The sequence below is a fragment of the Thunnus albacares genome, chromosome 20 (assembly GCF_914725855.1).
Source record: "Thunnus albacares chromosome 20, fThuAlb1.1, whole genome shotgun sequence".
Lineage (NCBI taxonomy): Eukaryota > Metazoa > Chordata > Actinopteri > Scombriformes > Scombridae > Thunnus > Thunnus albacares.
The window spans coordinates 21,382,642-21,401,024 of NC_058125.1; the positions used below are offsets into that span (position 1 = coordinate 21,382,642).

General features: G+C 38.5%; 2 protein-coding genes across 2 annotated transcripts in view; both read left to right on the plus strand.

Moving 5' to 3' along the window:
- The first annotated feature begins 44 nt into the window (after nt 1-44).
- Nucleotides 45-10,564, plus strand: acsl5 (acyl-CoA synthetase long chain family member 5). The gene is made up of 22 exons (XM_044338044.1): nt 45-143; nt 1,278-1,369; nt 2,105-2,273; nt 2,452-2,560; nt 3,358-3,422; nt 3,518-3,619; nt 3,733-3,832; nt 4,271-4,449; nt 4,605-4,637; nt 4,726-4,777; nt 5,257-5,330; nt 5,474-5,551; nt 5,678-5,812; nt 5,943-6,077; nt 6,161-6,256; nt 6,689-6,761; nt 7,608-7,696; nt 8,194-8,310; nt 9,206-9,349; nt 9,438-9,539; nt 9,886-9,957; nt 10,400-10,564. The coding sequence occupies exons 3-22, from the start codon at nt 2,118-2,120 to the stop codon at nt 10,535-10,537; spliced, it is 2,049 nt and encodes a 682-aa protein (XP_044193979.1). The 5' UTR covers nt 45-143; nt 1,278-1,369; nt 2,105-2,117; the 3' UTR covers nt 10,538-10,564.
- A 2,458-nt stretch (nt 10,565-13,022) lies between these two features.
- The window catches only part of LOC122970970 (ankyrin-3-like), a 162,698-nt gene continuing 157,337 nt past the window's right edge, over nt 13,023-18,383 (plus strand). Inside the window, exon 1 of the mRNA XM_044337358.1 lies at nt 13,023-13,339. Coding sequence (XP_044193293.1) covers nt 13,304-13,339 — 36 coding nt within the window. The 5' untranslated portion in view covers nt 13,023-13,303. The remainder of the gene's footprint in view (nt 13,340-18,383) is intronic.

The following is an 18,383-nucleotide window of genomic DNA, read 5'->3' on the forward strand; positions in this document are numbered from 1 at the left end:
ACCTTTCACACCTGTGTGCAGTTTAAGGTGCTAATGACTACAGGTGGGCAGATTGTACATTAGTGGTGTTGCTGGCTTCAGCTGCTTTTCCCCTGGAGATCCCTGCTCAGACTGGCCTCAACAATCTCTGCTAATCCCACCAGGTAACTTTCAAAGCTTCTCCTAATGAACCTTCATCTCACTGCCCAGCAGAATCTAATCATTCACACAAAGCAGCCATGTTAGAAGTTTAGCATTGTGTTTGGTTTGGTTTGTTAAGTAAATGCATGGAGTGGGTAAATGTGTTTGTCAGAATGTACTGATCATACCTGTAATTCACCTACAGGTCTAAATGTGTCTTTAGATGATTAGACTTGAAAAAATAACTCATCTGAGAATTTCACAGCAATTCCTTGTTTTCCCCTCAAGGCCTGTTGTCATCATTTACAATTTACAAGCCTTAAAGTGAGATTATGTAGCATTTTAAAAGATTAAATCTTCCTCCCACAAATGAAAGCATGAATTCATAAGAAAAAAAAAAATGTCAATGCACTGAAGGTTTTCTTTGTTACTACTTTGACTTACTTGATCTGGTTTGACCTTGATCTGGTAGTTTATTGTTAATTACGTTACTGTTTGCTAACATCAGCAAACTTAGATATTGCTGCATAACTAAGTCAATTTGCTGTCTTTATGATTGTTACTGTTACATGTTAGTCTTTACCATCATTTTGTAATTTTTTTAGTGTTCACAGTGGCTGCTGTTGAGCAAATGTTACATAGGCTGTGTCAGAAATCACTTTGTATTTACTAAATAATACATTTTTATCTACCTTCTGCCATTTTGAGTGAGTAAATTTACTGTATTTTGCAGTCAAAAATTGCACAGTTCAAACTCTGTTTTATAATTTGTGATCTAATGTGAGGTTCAATTTCACCTGATCTTTCTTGGTTTAGCATAAGCAAGTAAAACGGACACAGGAACGAAAGGTGTTTTTTGTCTTTTTGTTTTTTTTAAATTATCAGGCCAAAATTCTTTTTAGATGGGCATTTTCATTCAAATCAGTGATGGTGATAAAATTTTGATAATGGTTGGATAATGATTTTAAGAAGCTTAATGCATTGCACAATACACTCTTTAATATTACGGCATGTGATCCTGATCAGTTTTGATGCCTGTGCTGGTTTTTTTTCTTTTTTTTTTTTTATCAGTGATAGTGGCCAAGGTTCAAAGGTTTCTTTAACTCTGTCAGGCTGGTTTTTTTATGAGTTGTCATTCTCCATGTATCACGCTTCAGAGCAGAGGAAGAGGATCTGCTGTGCACACACACACCACATACCTGCCTGTCAACTGGGAGCAGGGTGGAAGACCTGAGAAGACCAGCGGCAGGTAGGTCGCCAATGTAACATTTGCTGTGACATTGGTCATTTTAATCAATTTGCTATGCTGTCAAGGTCCATTCTTACTGTTATTGGATTTATCAGTGTTGTACAGCAGCCAAAATATATTTTTAAAGTTTTGTCGATTTGTGTTTATAATCCCAGATGCATACTGATGTTTCTCACTGTTAACAAGCAGCAACTTTTCCTGTTTGTTTGTTCTTACTTGAAACCCTAATTGCCATACAAATGCTATGAAACATGCTTGATCCCTCTTAGTATTTTCTCAGAAAATAATTGACCTTGACCTTAGTGATGACAATTATGATACTGGACCCAATATGTATCAAAGGTCAAAACTTAATGCATATAGAAGGTGAAACAACTCCTTCAGATGTCTTTATCTCATGCAGCATCCGTTCAACAGTTGTTCCACAGATAATCAGTGTATGTCAATACTCAAATATTTTGCTGAGTCTACTATCACTGTGCTGTATACATGCACTGTATTGTTGATATTCTGAGCTTTTAATGGCTAGGACTCTTATCTTGAGTGATTAGGAGTAGCGGTTGTGAAATGTTGACTTTGGCCCCAAGAGACGATTGTGATTGAGTGAAGGAGCTCAGTATTGCATAATAGGAAAGTCTTGGATATGGCATAGTTTGACTTGGTTATATTTATCAATGAACCCATATCAAAGGGATAAATGGCTAAATAATATATCCCTATATTTTTCTGTTTCAGCAACCATTGCACCATGGAATTCCTTTTCCAGTTGCTCTTCTCCCCTCTCCCAACCCCGGCCATCATCTCCCTGTTTGCCCTGGCAGCTGCGACCCTGTTTTACCTCAACACACGACCCAGTCCCCTTCGGACCCCTGCTGACCTCAACAGCCAAACAATAGGTATCAAGGTAAAGAGCGCAAGGCTGTCTGTATATCCAGATGCATGCACAAATGTGTTGGCGACTGAGCATGCTTGTTTTCCTACAGTAATGTGGGAATTGAAGATGAAAAATTAAACGTTGAAATTTTACAATGTGAGTGCAAGACTGCTGTTCATTCTCCGATTCTTATGCTCCTCATCCTTAGGATGGAGCAAGGAAGGCTGCATTTCTTGATAACAACAACCTGATGTCTTACTACTATAATGACGCCCAGACCATCTACGAGGTTTTTCAGAGGGGACTGAAGGTTTCAGGTGATATAAATTTTCTTAACTTTCTCTAATTGATTGATCTCACAAAATGGGCCTTTTTATACTATCAGCCTCCTATAAGCTAGCAATCTATTTTAAACTTTTCCTCCCCTTTTTTTTTTTTTTTTTTTTTTTTTTTTTTTTTTAAATGAATGGCTATGGTAAGGATAGAAATATGGACGATGCCAAGGATAAAGGTTTCAAGTAGGAGATTGATTGTGTCATGGCTTAAACTCAAAGTATTAAGGTGTGTTCTCCATTTTTACATAATCTGACTTGAAACTTATCATATACAGTACAAGACATTTTAGATTAAAGGAATAGTTTTTGTAAAATGTGCTTATAAGCTTTGCTGGGAGTTTGATGAGAAAACTGAGATCTGTATGCTAAATATGACGCTTAGCTTAGCATAGAGACTGAAAATAGGAGTGGAAACAGCTAGGCTGGCTCTGTCCAAAAGTACAAAAAACACATTGAAGCACCTCTCAAACTCACTGTTTTAATTTGTACAGAAACTGAAGTGTAAAAATGACAAGCAGCATTATGTACAATTTCTTGGCTGGTTGCAGGGATCAGGAAATAGTTTGGCAAATAGACATATAAACTGTTGTTTGTGGCTGTATCTTCGTATTTAGCAGACAGACATGAGTGGTATCAGTCGTCCAAACTGTAACTATTCCTTTCAGTTAAGAGCATCGCAGTTTGCTGAAACATGTAAATGCACTGCTGTGGCGCCTCATTATTGGTTTAAATAACAACTGCAATGTCAGTTTGATGTTGGTCCCGTTTCTCATTTGCAGGTAATGGACCATGCTTGGGCTACAGAAAACCAGGAAAGCCATACCAATGGCTGAAGTACAGACAGGTAAAACACACAGCACCCGTCAACACATTTCCACATGGTGAAGTTAACCTGTTGTGAATTGCAGCTGACCTTTCCTCCACTTCCTCTCTATGAAGGTGTCCGACAGAGCCGAGCACCTGGGGTCAGGGCTCCTTCATAAGGGTTTGAGGGCACACTCGGACACTTTTATTGGCATATTTGCTCAGAATAGACCTGAGGTAAGTGAGGGGATAACTGAGTGAAGTCTGTTTGTTTGCTGTTGTAAAGAGAGCATTTTTCACTCTAACTGACCATAACTTTGCTGTCTCACTGTTTCATGGGTCATTCGCAGTGGATTATTGGTGAACTGGCATGTTACACGTACTCCATGGTAGCAGTTCCCTTGTACGACACACTGGGTCCTGAGGCTCTTGTATTCATTATCGACCAAGGTAATTGGAGCCTCTCTGCCTTCTAATGCTGCTAATTACAGAGCCGAGTCTGAGTCCAGTAACTCAACAAGGCCCACAGGGATCTGTGTCGAGTGTGCTCTAATCTCTTCTCACTTATTTATCACACCCACTCCTTCAATCTGTGCTTCATTTTGCTTTTGATTATCTGATCACTTCTGGACAATTTATCACAAGACAAAGAACATGACTATTAACAGTAGGTTTACTGTTTTCAATACTACTGCTTGTCTTGCCTTTTTTTTTTTTTATAAATCTTTTATTCTGTTAATCTTCCTGGCTGAAACTATAACATAATGATAACTTGGAATTTAATCTTGTGCATTTGCTTGCCTCATAATATTAGCAGTACTTGTGTCAACTATGCTACTGTTCTGACAATTTTACTGGTAATACAGCTTAAATGTTCTTCTTTTTCAGCGGAGATCTCCACTGTGCTTTGTGACAATCAAAACAAAGCAGAAACACTGCTGCAGAACCGGGAAAAAGGCCAGACTCCGGTTCTCAAAACCATCGTCATCATGGACCCTTTCAACTCCGAGTTGGTCGAGCGCGGAACAAAGTGTGGCGTGGACGTTGTGTCCATGCAGGATGTGGAGGTAATGCATGCTAAACACAAATGAGTGGTAACTGTTACTGGTGAGTCACTGCTTGTGTTTATACTGGCTTCACTGTTTTACAGCTGTACTTTCCACTAATGCTGTTTAGTAGAAGCACAAACATTGAAAACATGTTCTGTCTCTCTGTTCTCCAGGCTCTGGGGAAAAGTAACCATCAAAAGCCAGTTGTAAGTTTGAAAGTGATTACATAAATATATTAGAAACAAAGGCTGAGATTCATTAAGATGTGTGTTAAAACTGTTCTGTTGTCAACAGCCACCAAAGCCAGAGGACCTCAGTATTGTTTGCTTCACCAGTGGCACTACAGGTGATCATTTTTGCATCTTTTGGGCTTTTATGTCATCAGCAGGGTATGATTTGAGAATCGTAAAAGAAGCATTTCAAAGGTCATGTAAAATAATCATATTCATCCATAATGTTTGAGATTATACGGCTCATTCTGTGCAATCATAATCGACATAAGAGCAGCCATTGTTCCTTTTTAGCCATGCTAGGCTAGGGATGGCCGTGTGGGTTGGTTGATCCACCATTTTGGTCTGACTGTATGAAATTTCATGGCAAACAATTAAATTTGATATTTCAGACATTCATTTCCCCCTGAGGTTGAACTGTAATAAATTTGGTGATCCCCTGACTTTTCATCTAGCGCTTGTCTTATAGTCAAAGTAATCTCTGGTTTTGGACCAAATGTCTGCAAAACCTCCTTGTGTGTTTCTAAAGTATTAGCTGAAATGAATTTTTTGATTTGTAAGTTTTAAAGGTGAAATATTTTTGTGCCTCTCTCAGGAAACCCCAAGGGAGCAATGTTGACCCATGAGAATGTGGTCTCTGATGCTGCAGGTGTCCTCAGAAGCTTTGAGGTACGTGTGAGAAAAGTGAATCCTTGTGAATGTTTCTTTTTTGTTTTGTTTTTTTTAAATTTCTAGTGTGAGAACTCAAAATATTCTGTGTGCATGTGTCTTGTAAATAAATCGATTGCTAACAGAGCCTCTGTTTCTCACAGACGTCAGTTGTTCCAACTACAAAGGATGTCAGCATTTCATTCCTGCCTTTAGCACACATGTTTGAGAGAGTTGTACAGGTGAGGTCCCAACTCCATAAGAACTTGATCAAAGATGATATATGGATTTATGAATACAAACATTGTAAGCATTTTTATGAATGCCACCTTTTTTTTTTTTTTTTTTTTCATTTTTGTTTCTTGTAGACCGTGATGTATGGCTCTGGGGCTAGGGTGGGATTCTTCCAGGGCGACATCAGACTGCTGCCAGATGACATGAAAACCCTGCAGCCCACCGTTTTCCCAGTAGTGCCTCGACTTCTCAACCGTGTCTATGACAAAGTTAGTGATTTGTGTAGAGACACAACAGCCTTCCTCTTCCCTTAACTCATACTGTTTTCAACATCAACCTAAAACGTCTTTACTTTGAGAGCTTTAATGTTCCTTTCTTGGGGGGGAAAAAAAATCCTAGGTTCAGAGTGGAGCCAAGTCGCCTTTCAAGAAATGGCTGCTAAACTTTGCTGTGGAGAGGAAATATGCAGAAGTGAAGGAGGGCATCATCAGGAACAACAGCATATGGGACAAGCTCATCTTCCACAAAGTCCAGGTACTGCTCCTCTTCCAACTAGATGATATATTATAGAGAAGGAGGAAACTCACTAATTGGTGCATGCTTAACCTTGAATCTAGGAGTCTCTGGGAGGACGTGTGCGGATCATGGTGACAGGAGCAGCACCCATCTCTCCCACTGTTCTCAACTTCCTCAGGGCTTCCCTGGGTTGCCAGGTAATGCACAGCTATACTCTTGATGTACTGTGTCTTTACAAATTTGTTTTGAAGCAGGAAGTGTGTTAGGCACTTGACCTTCAATCCCACTACAAGGGATATTTTAGAGATTGAAACTTATTGCTTTTAAGAAAACTAAATTCAGGTAACCAAATGCAGTACTTTTACCTCTAATTACCCTTCTTTGTAAACTATCCGGGAGAGGGTTGAAAGAGAATCTGGTGTTGACCCAGTTTTTAAATCTGTATGACGTTTGAACCTTGGTAACCTTTTTTTGGTATTCTGCAACAAAACAACAATACAGTACTGCATGTGTTTGGGGGAGTAGAGATTGCACAACAGTGTCCAGCTGGTATTGATTGCTTCATGTTGTCATGATAACCTGGTCACACCGCCTTTTACACTCCTCTGTTTTTTGATTGGTGCTCTTAGATCTTTGAGGGATATGGTCAGACAGAGTGCACAGCCGGCTGCACCTTCACCATGCCAGGAGATGCTACCTCAGGTATGTAGCTCAGAGGTAGCCTGACTTCAACCTCAACTGTCACATGTTTTCTACTTCCATGTAGACTTGGACCTGTTCTGTATGACTTTTTTAATTATGCTAAATCAGCTTGTTGGCATGTTTTTTTTTAAGGACTAAAACAACTTTTTAAGATTTCAGTTTTGACAAGTAACGCTGACAATTCCTCAAAACGACTAGAATCAATAAGTTTCATAATGTATCAAATGACAGTGTGTAATGTGAGAGGCGTCACTAGTCGTGATGACCCTGCAAAGAATTATCACCAGATTCCCCTAAGCTTCATGGAGCTTTACGAGTTTCAGCTCATTGTTTAGCTGTCCAGCTGCAACTTTACCATTGTGGTTCACTCTGAGCGCTCTCGTAACCTCATTTTCAGTTGTGGTGGTTTGTTTTTGGAGGAAAAGCTCTAAAACTGTACATTACCTGCTCACCAGATGTCAAACAGACAGTTAGTTAGACTAGCTGGTGAACATAGTGGAGCCTTTAGCAGTTTAAGAGCCAGATATTTCCCTCATTTGGTAGAGAGCAAAAACAGAGCTAAAAGGAGGGTGAATATTGGACTCACATTCACCAGATGGACAGAAGCATGACTCCAAATGCAAGATAATGTTGCTTATTTACACATCCGGATGTTACAGCGAAACTGTTTGCTAACAAGTTCAACATATCAACTTAAAAGATGAGGATATGCCAGTGTTGCATTCACAACTTGTTTCTGATGCCCCTCAAGTGGCCAAAAAAAATTGCCTTCATGCAAATTTATGATTAAGTATTTCAAATGACTGTTTACATGTTGTTCAAAATGTTCTGATGTGTTTACCACAGGACATGTTGGTGTGCCTCTGCCTTGTAATATTGTGAAGTTGGAGGATGTTGAAGAAATGAACTACTTTGCATCAAATGGCGAAGGGGAGGTAAGTTTGCGGAATGTCAATGGTTGGGGGGGGGGGGGGGGGAGGAATGACGATATTCAAATAATTACAAGGTCTGAGAAGTTAAAAGAACAGGATCAAACTCAAGTGCTCCGGTTGGGTCCCCAATAAATCGCACATGTGTAACCAAAACTTTGTTTATCACTAATGCTAGATTGGTAGGAGGGAGTGTAACTTGACGTATCTCTTAATAAAACTGGGTTATTTTGATGTTATTTGAGGTAACCTGAGTGAAAACTGGGCAGAAGGTTCATGATTTGTTGTAATATTAGCGTGAATTGCTGCATATTTGTGGAGAACCAAACCCTATACAGTGAACCAGTCTCCTAATTCAACTGAGTCACAAGTAAACGGCATAAACTTGGTGTTAATCAAGGATCAGGTTAGTTTTCTTAACTTCCCCAATTTTAAAAGCTTCAAGAATACAAAATTGAGTTCACTGGTCTCAGTTTGTATTGTTTCTTGGTGGTCTTTTCCAGGTCTGTATCAAGGGTAGAAATGTGTTCAAAGGGTACTTGAAAGATCCAGAGAAGACTGCAGAAGCCTTGGATAAGGACGGTTGGCTCCACACTGGGGACATCGGAAAATGGCTGCCGGTAAGAACCAAAACCCAGATGACAGGAAAATGCCGGTGTAATTTTTCCCTCCAGTAAATGTGAATGAGTCGAGATCTGTTCAAAGCTCATCACTGACAAAGTACAACCGCAGACAGCTCTGTACCATATGCATAGTGTTTGCGGATGCAGCCCTCAAGTCATTCTTCTTTAAGTTTGACAGGACCTGAGAGGACTTGAAGTGCTGCAATTTTACAAGAACAGTTTGGAAATATAATTACTCTCTTTTGCTTGCCAAGGGTGAGATAAGAAAAGTGGCATTGATCTTATCCATTATAACTCTTGGCAAGAAAGTGAATAAGGTTGGAACTATTGCTTAAGGAAGGTACTCAACTAATTACATAGTTTAAAGATAAAGTTTGACACCTTGGCAAATACACTTACTTGCTTTCTTAAATGAGAAGATTGATCCCCCTTACATTTGTGCATTGAATATAAAGCTATAGCCTTGAAATGGTTAGCTTAGTTTAGCATGAGGAGTGACGACAGGGAGAAAAAGCTAGCCTGGCTCTGTTGAAAGGTAATAAATCTGCCTACCAGCACCTCAAGGTCATGAATAACAAGTTTCCCTTTATTTCCAGTCTTTGTGCTAAGCCAAGTTGGCTGGCTGCTGGTTTTAGCTTCATATTTGGCATACAAATAAAAGTGGTATCAATCTTCATCTCATCGCACATAAGCGTACAGTATTTCCCAAAATATTGAACTTTCCCCTGGAGATAGTCCAGAGATAATCCATGTGGAAAACTATGAAAATACTTAATGTTCAACCTTCAGAGATGCATTGCTTTGATAATCGTCTTGGACTTGGACATGTTTTTTTTTAGTTCTTGTAACAATAACATTCACAAGTTATTTTCCCAATCTGTGTTGTGAATAGAGTGGAGTCCTGAAGATTATTGACCGGAAGAAGAATATCTTCAAGCTGGCTCAAGGGGAATACATAGCACCAGAGAAGATTGAGAATGTCTACGTACGAAGTGAACCTGTGGCCCAAGTATTTGTGCACGGAGACAGTCTACAGGTAAATCCAGCATCTTTGCCATGTATAGGTATACAGTATACACACACTGATCCCTCTGATAACACGTTACTTTGTTCTGTGTCTGTAGTCCTGCTTGGTTGCAATTGTAGTCCCTGACTCTGAGGTTCTGCCGAGTTTTGCCAAGAAGCTGGGCTGCCAAGGCTCCATTGAAGACCTCTGCAAAAACACGGTAATGTTTCTGTCAGATTCCCTCTCTAGCACATGTGTAGGAGGGCATTTCTTAAGTTAGACAAAACAAACTTACACCAGGCAGATACTTGGGGATCCTGGGATATTATAATACAGAGTCTGTCTTCAAGCTCCAGTAAAAGATCTGTAATAACTGCAGTAAACATGATCATTAACACTAACAGAAGCCAGTTGGCGTAGAATCGCATGCTTGCTGTAAAACCCATAAGGCAGGATATCTGCAAATAGTTGAATCTTAAAAGTGGAGCAGAGCAGTGAGTCTTTTTAGCTAAAGATTTTTTTTTGTTGGAAAACTTCTAACAGTTATAACTTTTTTGTGTTTGCAGGAGATTAAGAAAGCCATTCTTTCAGACATGACCAAACTGGGCAAAGAAGCAGGACTGAAGTCTTTTGAGCAGGTAACTCCTTCACATGAATTCCCCAAATGAAACAACTACTGTATGTGTATTGAATATACATGTCGGCCATTATCAGGATAACTTGTAATTATTGGTGATTGCTCAGCAGTCCAATGCTTTCCATGATGAAGAAATTAACCAAAACCAACAAATGAATATTTTGACTCAGAGTTCTGCAGGAACCTGCTTTCCTAGAGCTAATAATATTTGAGCACAAAGTTTCTGGTGTTCACTAAACCTGACTCAGTCCACCCTCTAGTGGTTAAAATGAGCAGTTAAATTAATGAAGACATAACTGTTTTTCACAGTGCAACATTGCTTTAAAATGAGACTGTCCTGTTTTTGTTTTTGTTTTTTTTTTTAAATTCAATTTCCATCTTGGACATCCAAATGTAACCTTGTGCACCTTTTTTTCTTTCTTTTTTTTCCCTACCTTATCCAGGTGAAAGATCTATACCTCCACCCAGAGCAGTTCACCATTGAGAACGGCCTGCTAACTCCCACGCTCAAAGCCAAGAGGGCTGAGCTCAAAACTCTTTTCCAGCCACAAATTGACAACCTTTACGCCAAAATCCAATAAATGGAACAAACCTACACCACCAACACATGTACTTTTGGTCACGTCTTTTTTTTTTTTTTTTTTTTTTTTTTTCGGGGTGGGGGTGGAGGGTGGGGAGCAAGTCATTGTAGAGGCCTGAGTCACCTGAGACAAAGAGGTTCTGTTAAACTCATCTTCCTGCAAAACAAATAGTGCAGTGCAGTCTGGCCTCAGCTGGACAGACAAATTGGCTACAACCAGAGTGAATCATCCTTTTAACAGACCCAGAAACTGGGTACATCAAGTCAGTTTCACATGCTTAGAAAGCACTTTATGTGTGTGTTTTTATTGAAAAGCACTGTACCTTGTGTGACTGGTTTAATGTGTCAACACTGCCCTCATGTGCTACGGTAGAAACATGCTTTCTATCTCATGCGGTCTATCATTACAGTAATAAACTGTCAGTGTGTATCAGTACAAGAAGGAATTAATGGAAAAATACAGGTTTAATGTTTCACTTAAGTGTTGTGAATTATTTACCAATGAAACACACATGGTTTACTGTGTTAACACTATAATGGGCTTATAAACTGTCCAGGGAGTCTCCTTGCCCTTCACCTACTGCATGCTCATACAAACATTAACTCCCATATTTTTTTTATCTTTATCAGAGCATTATTTGTTGCTACACAAATATTATGAAATGCAATTTTGTGATTTGTTTCTTATTTAGCAGTGCTTTTGAAACACAACTAAAGATATTTCCTTCTTAGCAGAAATCGAAATTAAAGTGGAAAAATTAAATTAAAAAAAAAAAAGTAAATGTGACTGAAGAAGGGTCTTTCAACAGCAACCATGTGCAATGCACTCAAACAAAACTCTTAAAGTAAGGCATGAAACTGAGCTTTTAAGTGTTAAATTTACTTACACTAAATATACATACATTGACAAATCATAACATGGGGAGAACAGACGGAAAAACAGAACAAAAACAGCACTATGAGTAGGACAACACAGGGACAGGTACACAGGTGGGAAAGCTGGTTTAGATGTAGAACAATGTATAAAAAAAAAAAGTAGATTGTGACACATAGCGTTGTATAAAGATTTACAGTTTGGAAAGTGTTATAGGACTGACAGTATGAGACATGGAGATGGCAGTAGAAGAATCAGCTCTCAATATATTTTAAGAATAGTGACGAGAGTGTAGGTTTGGCATCTTGCATAGTAGCTGGCTTTCAACTTTTCATGCAAACATATTTTTTTTCCATTGGCAGGCATACAATTCCACTTATTTGAAGAATAAAGTTTCCAGTGGTTATTATGATCAAACATGTTTATTTACTACAGCCTATTTTGAGGAAATCAAACAAACCCAATTAAAGTCAAATCACTGTCTCAGAACTTTGTCTCTAATTTCACTATAACTACACAGTTCATTCCAGGAAACTTCAAGGAAATTATTAGGAAATAAAGGTTTGGTTGGAATAAAAGCTTGAAACTTACCTCTCATGTCCCATGCAGCTGCTGTACCTCTGCTTATGGGGTTAAAAATAAGGCTGCAACTAACTTTTACTTTCATTATCGATTAATCTGCCTACTGATCGACCAACGACTAAGTTTGGTCTGTAGGATGTCAGAAAAATGGTGTTTTCCAAAGCCCAAGATGCAACCTAAAAGGTCTTGTTTGTTCCTGACCAACAGTCCACAATCCAAAGATATTCCAAAGATATTCAGTTTACTGTCACAGAAGACTAATGAAACCAGAACATATTCACTTTTGTGAGGCTAGAACCAGGAAATTTAGCATTTTTCATTAAAAATGATTGAACAGGATTGCTCAGTTATCAAAATAGTCGATTAATCAAGTAACCTAACTGTTGCAGCTCTAGTTAAAAATAAAACTACAAATAAAAACAGTTCAGAAAACCTGTTAAAGTTCTCTTATAGGCCATTAAATGGGTGAAACATCAGGATGAGAATCAGTTTTATTGGCCAAGTATGTTTACACATGCAAGGAATTTGACTTTGGTTTGTAGTGGCTCTCAATGTGCTTACACACAACAATCTTCAGAAAGATACACAAGGACAACAAGCTGAACAAAGATAATTAAACATATCACTATTATGTACAAACAAGTGGGTGAAAAAAATAGATACATAAATATAGAAACAACAATTACACAACAACGTACAATGTCTATATACAGGTGAAACTTTCTGTAAAATACTACAAAAGGTGTGAAGAGTGCAAGGAGTGCTGAAATAGATAATGTATGAGTAAAAAAGTGATGATTCTTTACAGTAGGCCTACATACATAAACAAACATGAGGTTTAGGTGTTTGGAAAAAGAGACTGATTAGCCTGAATAAATAGAGACATCTGGCCTGAGTACATATGTCAACAACATATATGATCCTGTAGAAAAAAAGAGGTATAACAGGCTATCTATTTTAAGCTCATGTGACTTGCAGTATATTTTTTCCAATGCTGCCACCTTGTGTTGTGTTTCCTCACTGGTTTCACTGTGAGTGAGTTGCTCCGGGCTGCAGCTGGATACTACACCGCTCCACCAGGAGTTTGCACCGGGACGACCTGTCGCTTTTTCACCGCTCTTCACGGGCTGCTGTGGGACACCTGAAGGCACAAGTCCATCACCTAGTCAAGACAGTGGAGCTGTAAGCAGATGTCACCTGATCTTATGCGTTTTTATAGCGACTATCTGACAGTCGGCGCCGGGATTTGGTTGGTCAACTCCTGGGATCGAGTTTACCTGTGAGCCCGGAGCGGCTGCACACTTCTTCAACATGGCTTCTTCCGCCACAGGTGACCGCGAAGAGCAGGTAAGCGGACTTTTTTAACGGCCTTGCTGTTAAACAAATAAAAGTTTTGCCGCTTAATTTGAGAAGTTACCTCTCGGTTTAGTATTGTCGATTGATAATATTGTAAAATACAAACTCGGAGGGGGGAGAATGTTTGTTTCCTTAAAAAGCGCCAAGTTCCTGGCAGCTTTAAGTTTTCCTATGTTGGGAAAAAAGGAAGAAATAGTCAAAAACCTCCATCACAAGTCCAGTTATATGTCTCATTTGTAATGCAAATTGGCCCTTCAGTGCAGAAGACAAGCTTTGTATTGTGTCCCAATGTTGCAATATTAACGTTTTAAATAACGGTTAGTTAACGATTCATTCATAAAACTGAAGTTCACTTTCTCTCACAGATATTACTTAATGATTTTACAGTTTGTCTCATCACAGGTGTGTCCTGAATTACTGTAATATGACCCATGTTGATAACAGTTAGTTAGCCAGTAGTCAAGTCATCAAGTACTCAGATCCTCAGAGCAGAATGTACCTAAAGTATTTAAGTGAAAGTACTAGTTTGGTAATGATCCTCTGAATCCACAGTTCGGTTCAGACCTCAATTTTTGATTTTTTTTTTTTTTTGATTTTTTTTGATTTTTTTTTTTTTATCCCTGTTACCTCTGTTATCAGTGTTGATAAATAATGAATAACATATCACTGCCAGCCTGCAAATATAAAAATGTGTGCCTGTTTGCTCAGATCCTATGTCTTCTTGTGTGTCTGTTTGATAGTTTCTCTCTGCTACACTGTCTTTATTTTATTCTTTATCTTTTCTTGGATTATATTTCCCCTGAACTTAAATCATTATCCACAATATCTGTTAGAACATGCAATTTTTGCAAAAAAAAAAAAAAAAAGGTCACAGTGTTCCATATGAAATGACCAAACCAGCAGAACATGTGCAGTTTTTGTTAATCATCACCCTTTCCTGCATAACACACCCCAGTTAAAGTCATACATTGGTTGGCTGACGCATCATTCTGTGTATTTATAGCCTATGTTTTAATAAAATCAGCATCGGTTGATCAGGATGGAAGCGTTGTAATGTCCATGATTTTATGGATGAATAAACTGAAACTTGAACCTCTCTAGCATTCAGATGATACAGTCAAGTTATTGACCCTGAGTAATGTGAGACTTTCCACTTAACAAGTATAGAAAGTTGGGTAAAATCTTTAAATGTGATCTCTGTTGTTTTGTGGAAAAAAATAAAATAAAATAAATAAATCTATGGTGTTCCTAACATTTTGTCCACTCCATTAACATACATGAGGGGGGCAAAATATTAGGAACACTTTTCAATATAATGCACTCCAGTACACCACCACCACCCACTATGACCTCAATAATAAACATCAAGTAGATTTATAACCTTTCTGACAACGTCAACAAATAATGAAAATGTATAAGCTTCATAAAAGTAGAATTTATGGCAGAGCTGTTGTGTCGGATTACACAGGTGTTCCTAATAAAACTGCTGGTGAGCTGTACATAGGAACTTTTTTTATCTGAAAAATTAGTCAGTCACACAGCTCATTTTCCACACTACATAGGCTTACTGATAATATCATAACATAACCTATTTAATTATCTTTATACACAAGTCTAGCAGTCAGAAAACTTGATGGACTGCATTGTTTTATACAAGGAAGTATCATTGAACATGTCTTGAATTGCAAGTCCAATCGCAAGAATGTACTAGTTTCACTTTCTTGTGTTGTTATTGTTTCTCTTGTCATTACATGTAATAAACATTTGTGGCTGCCAACTAGTAAAAGCTGCATTGAACATGAAGTTTTACGCTACATTATTTCGCTTACCATTCTTCCTGATAATATGAAATAAACCTGAAATATGAAGGGGGGGATGGGTACAGAAACAGAGGAATGGCTGGAATAGGCAGTGACTTTTCTGTCACCTGAACTTATACGTCCTTACAAAAAATAAAAGGTGTGTTTGACATTTGCAATAGGATGCAGATGGTTTGGCATTATTCCCACTTGTTCTTTGACTTGCAGTATGTAGAAATTTTACTAAAAGATCTTTTTTTGCTCACATTGCTCATAATAAGGATCGATTTCTCTCTTTATTTTAGCCACACTGTCTGTCTTCTCCTGTTGATCTATCAGCCTTTTTGTGTGCTGCTCTGCTCTGTGGTTTCTTTCATCCATCTATTAATGGTTGACCACAGATTGTAATGGGAAATGGAAGGCAGTTCAGTTTCTCAGCAGTTGTAGTAATAACTGCCTGTTGTCAAGACACTGTGCAGGAGGTTTATTGTGGCAGAGCAAACACAGTGAGACTCCACCTATGTCCTGGTCAAAAGCAAATGGACAACACAGTGATTACACTGTGTATCTGGTGGTCAAGGTGGTCTGACGGGAAATAAAGGCACAGCATCCCAGCTTTTGGAAGAAATAGTTTTTTAGGTACAGTACACATGCTAGGTAACGATTAACTGTAGTGTATGCACACACATATGCACATTAAGAGTTGCATGGGGTTGGTGGTAGACTAAATGGTCTAAATACTGAGATGAAACTTGAAAAGGAAAAATAAAAAATTAACCATATGTAGCACTGTATTTATAATACACATCTATAACCAGGTTTCTGTTCAAATGTAGCACAAACTTTAACCACATTTCCAGAAAATCGGCAAAAGAAAATGTGAATTAATGCATGTTTTCATCCTCCACCATATGAAGAGTTGGTTCATCAAGATAAACAGCTTGTGGTGCTAATTTTCCAATTGGGCGCCATTGCATAAGAAGAGGGCGCAGCAAGTAACGTGACGTAAAAGAGAGCCGGTCAAACCTCAAATGGTGAAAACCAATGCAGAAAACATGATAGAAATATTTGATTTATGTTTGTTTTGTGTATTAATTGGTAGAGTTTTACAGTCTCCTCATCGCTCAACACATATCCGAGGTTTTTGTCTACTGCCATTTTTTAGTCACATGCTTCATGTCCGTTGTGATTTATTTGCTAAGTCTGTCTGATAAAAGTCTGATTTTATTAATACACCAACATTTCCATCTCAGCCAAGTGTAAAATATTTTGTGATATTTTGAGATTTTTAAAACATTTTTGGATTAAGGTGGAAACCCACTTTATGACCTACTGAGATTAAAAGGTCATCCCTGACCAAGGTAACAGCAGTTGGCAAAATGTACCCACAATGTGCATTAGTAGCTGTTCTGGAGCTTTCACTTGTATCACACAATCTTCTTCAGCAGGCAAAGTTGTTATGAAATTGTAGCTGTTAGAGTTTCCATTTCTCTGAGGATTTTAAGGACTTGTTGTCTATGTTATGGCTAAAAAAGACAAACTTTTTCCGCTGAGGAAGATCGTGTGATATGATCAAAAGCTCCAGAACAGCTACTAGTGCACCTTGTGGTGAGATTGTTTTTCCAACTATGAGTCATGTTGGAACTCATGCAGAAGTTGTAAACCAGTTCTGTCAAAACAATTATTTGAAGCTGTAACATTTCTGCCTTTTTTTTTCATTGGTGTATGTCAGCGTATCTCTACTTTAGAGGTTACAGCCGAGCTTAGCAATAAACTGGTGTATGCACGTAGTAAAAGTTTGGAACGTAATGATTAATACCAACTATGAAAGGTCATGAGAACACAAAAGCTTAGCCTAGTCAGCTCATTCAATAGTTTTTGTATTAATTTATACTGCATGAGCTTTTCATAGTTGCTCCCATTGTAATGAGAAGAGTCTAGTTCAGCTGACTCAGATTGTTGCATGGGGGTAGTGAGCTTACTGATTCACTCACACTGGCTTTCAGTGCTGGGTATTGTAATGGAATGAGTAAACATGACCTCAGTTGTGATGAGGTAATGTCAAGTCACTGACTTATTAGTGTTTGTCAGTGGAGAATATGACCCGTTAGCAGATTTAGTTGTATCACATGCTGAATATCCTGAGCCACAAACAAACATGACATTGCAGTAATAGTTATGTCGGGTTAGTAGCATTAGCATGTATTTGCACTTCAGTGAATGTGTAAATTTATGTTTGCATTTGTGGATATATGCCAGTGTATTCTGTGCCAACTATCATGAGGACACCCGTGTCTGTCTGTCTGTGTGTGTGTGTGTGTGTGTGTGTGTGTGTGCACGCTTGTGCAAGTCTGTGGCTAGCTGAGCCAGATACACAGTAGTCTATGGTAGGACAGAGCAGAGGTTATGATAACTGAATGGTAGCTATTGACAAGGACTCACAGATAGAAGGAAAGATGTCAGTATATGAAGTCTGAGGGGGATATTTAATAAGGATTTTTTAGGCACTAAACAGTCAAATTGTGTTTGTCCTTATTTACTTTAGGACCGCACAGAGGTTTTGCGCTGGTAAAATGGAAAAAAAGGGATACTGTTCCTGTTCAGTGGTGCAAAATATGGGTGGAAGGTGTGGACTGACCTCTCCGACAGCTGACTCTGCGTCTGAAATTTACTTCTTAGAAAAGCAGATATAAAATCTGCAGCTCTTGTTTTATTAGACACACAGAGAAGGAGAGAGACCAGGTCTGAGAGAGAGATGGACAAGGCAAGAAAGAGAAATGCAAATTAAAAGATGCATTACAAAGTTACTTTACCAGAACTTTCCGCTCAGCACCACAACACACAGAAGAGCAGCAGTGTAGCAGCCTTATTTTACAGTCAACATTACCTTCCCGTTTCCCGCAAATTGCGTCTTGCTTATTTTTCCTCACTTACAATATGGACTAACAGCAGCTCCAGTCCAGCGTGATGTGATTGAAACGGTCAGTTATACTTATAAGTAGGCTGTTACATAATTTTTAAACCGCTTACAGAAATTTCCTAGCCAAAAGAGTAGCCTTTCAAAATAGTCTGTCGTCAGATCTTAACATAGCAGCACTTAATGCAAATCAGATAAACCGTGGCTAGACTTATTCACATCTGTAGTCTTAGTACTGTAAATATTAAAAAAATGTGTAGTGACGCACAATTTTACACACTTGGCGGTAATTTGCAACATTTATAGCAGGGCCATAATG

Coding starts and splice junctions, on each gene's coding strand:
- acsl5 (XM_044338044.1), top strand. CDS start 2,118: ATGGAATTCCTTTTCCAGTTGCTCTTCTCCCCTCTCCCAACCCCGGCC. Junction 5,552..5,677: donor TGTTTGAGAGAGTTGTACAG/GTGAGGTCCCAA, acceptor TGTTTCTTGTAG/ACCGTGATGTATGGCTCTGG. Junction 6,257..6,688: donor GGGCTTCCCTGGGTTGCCAG/GTAATGCACAGC, acceptor TGGTGCTCTTAG/ATCTTTGAGGGATATGGTCA.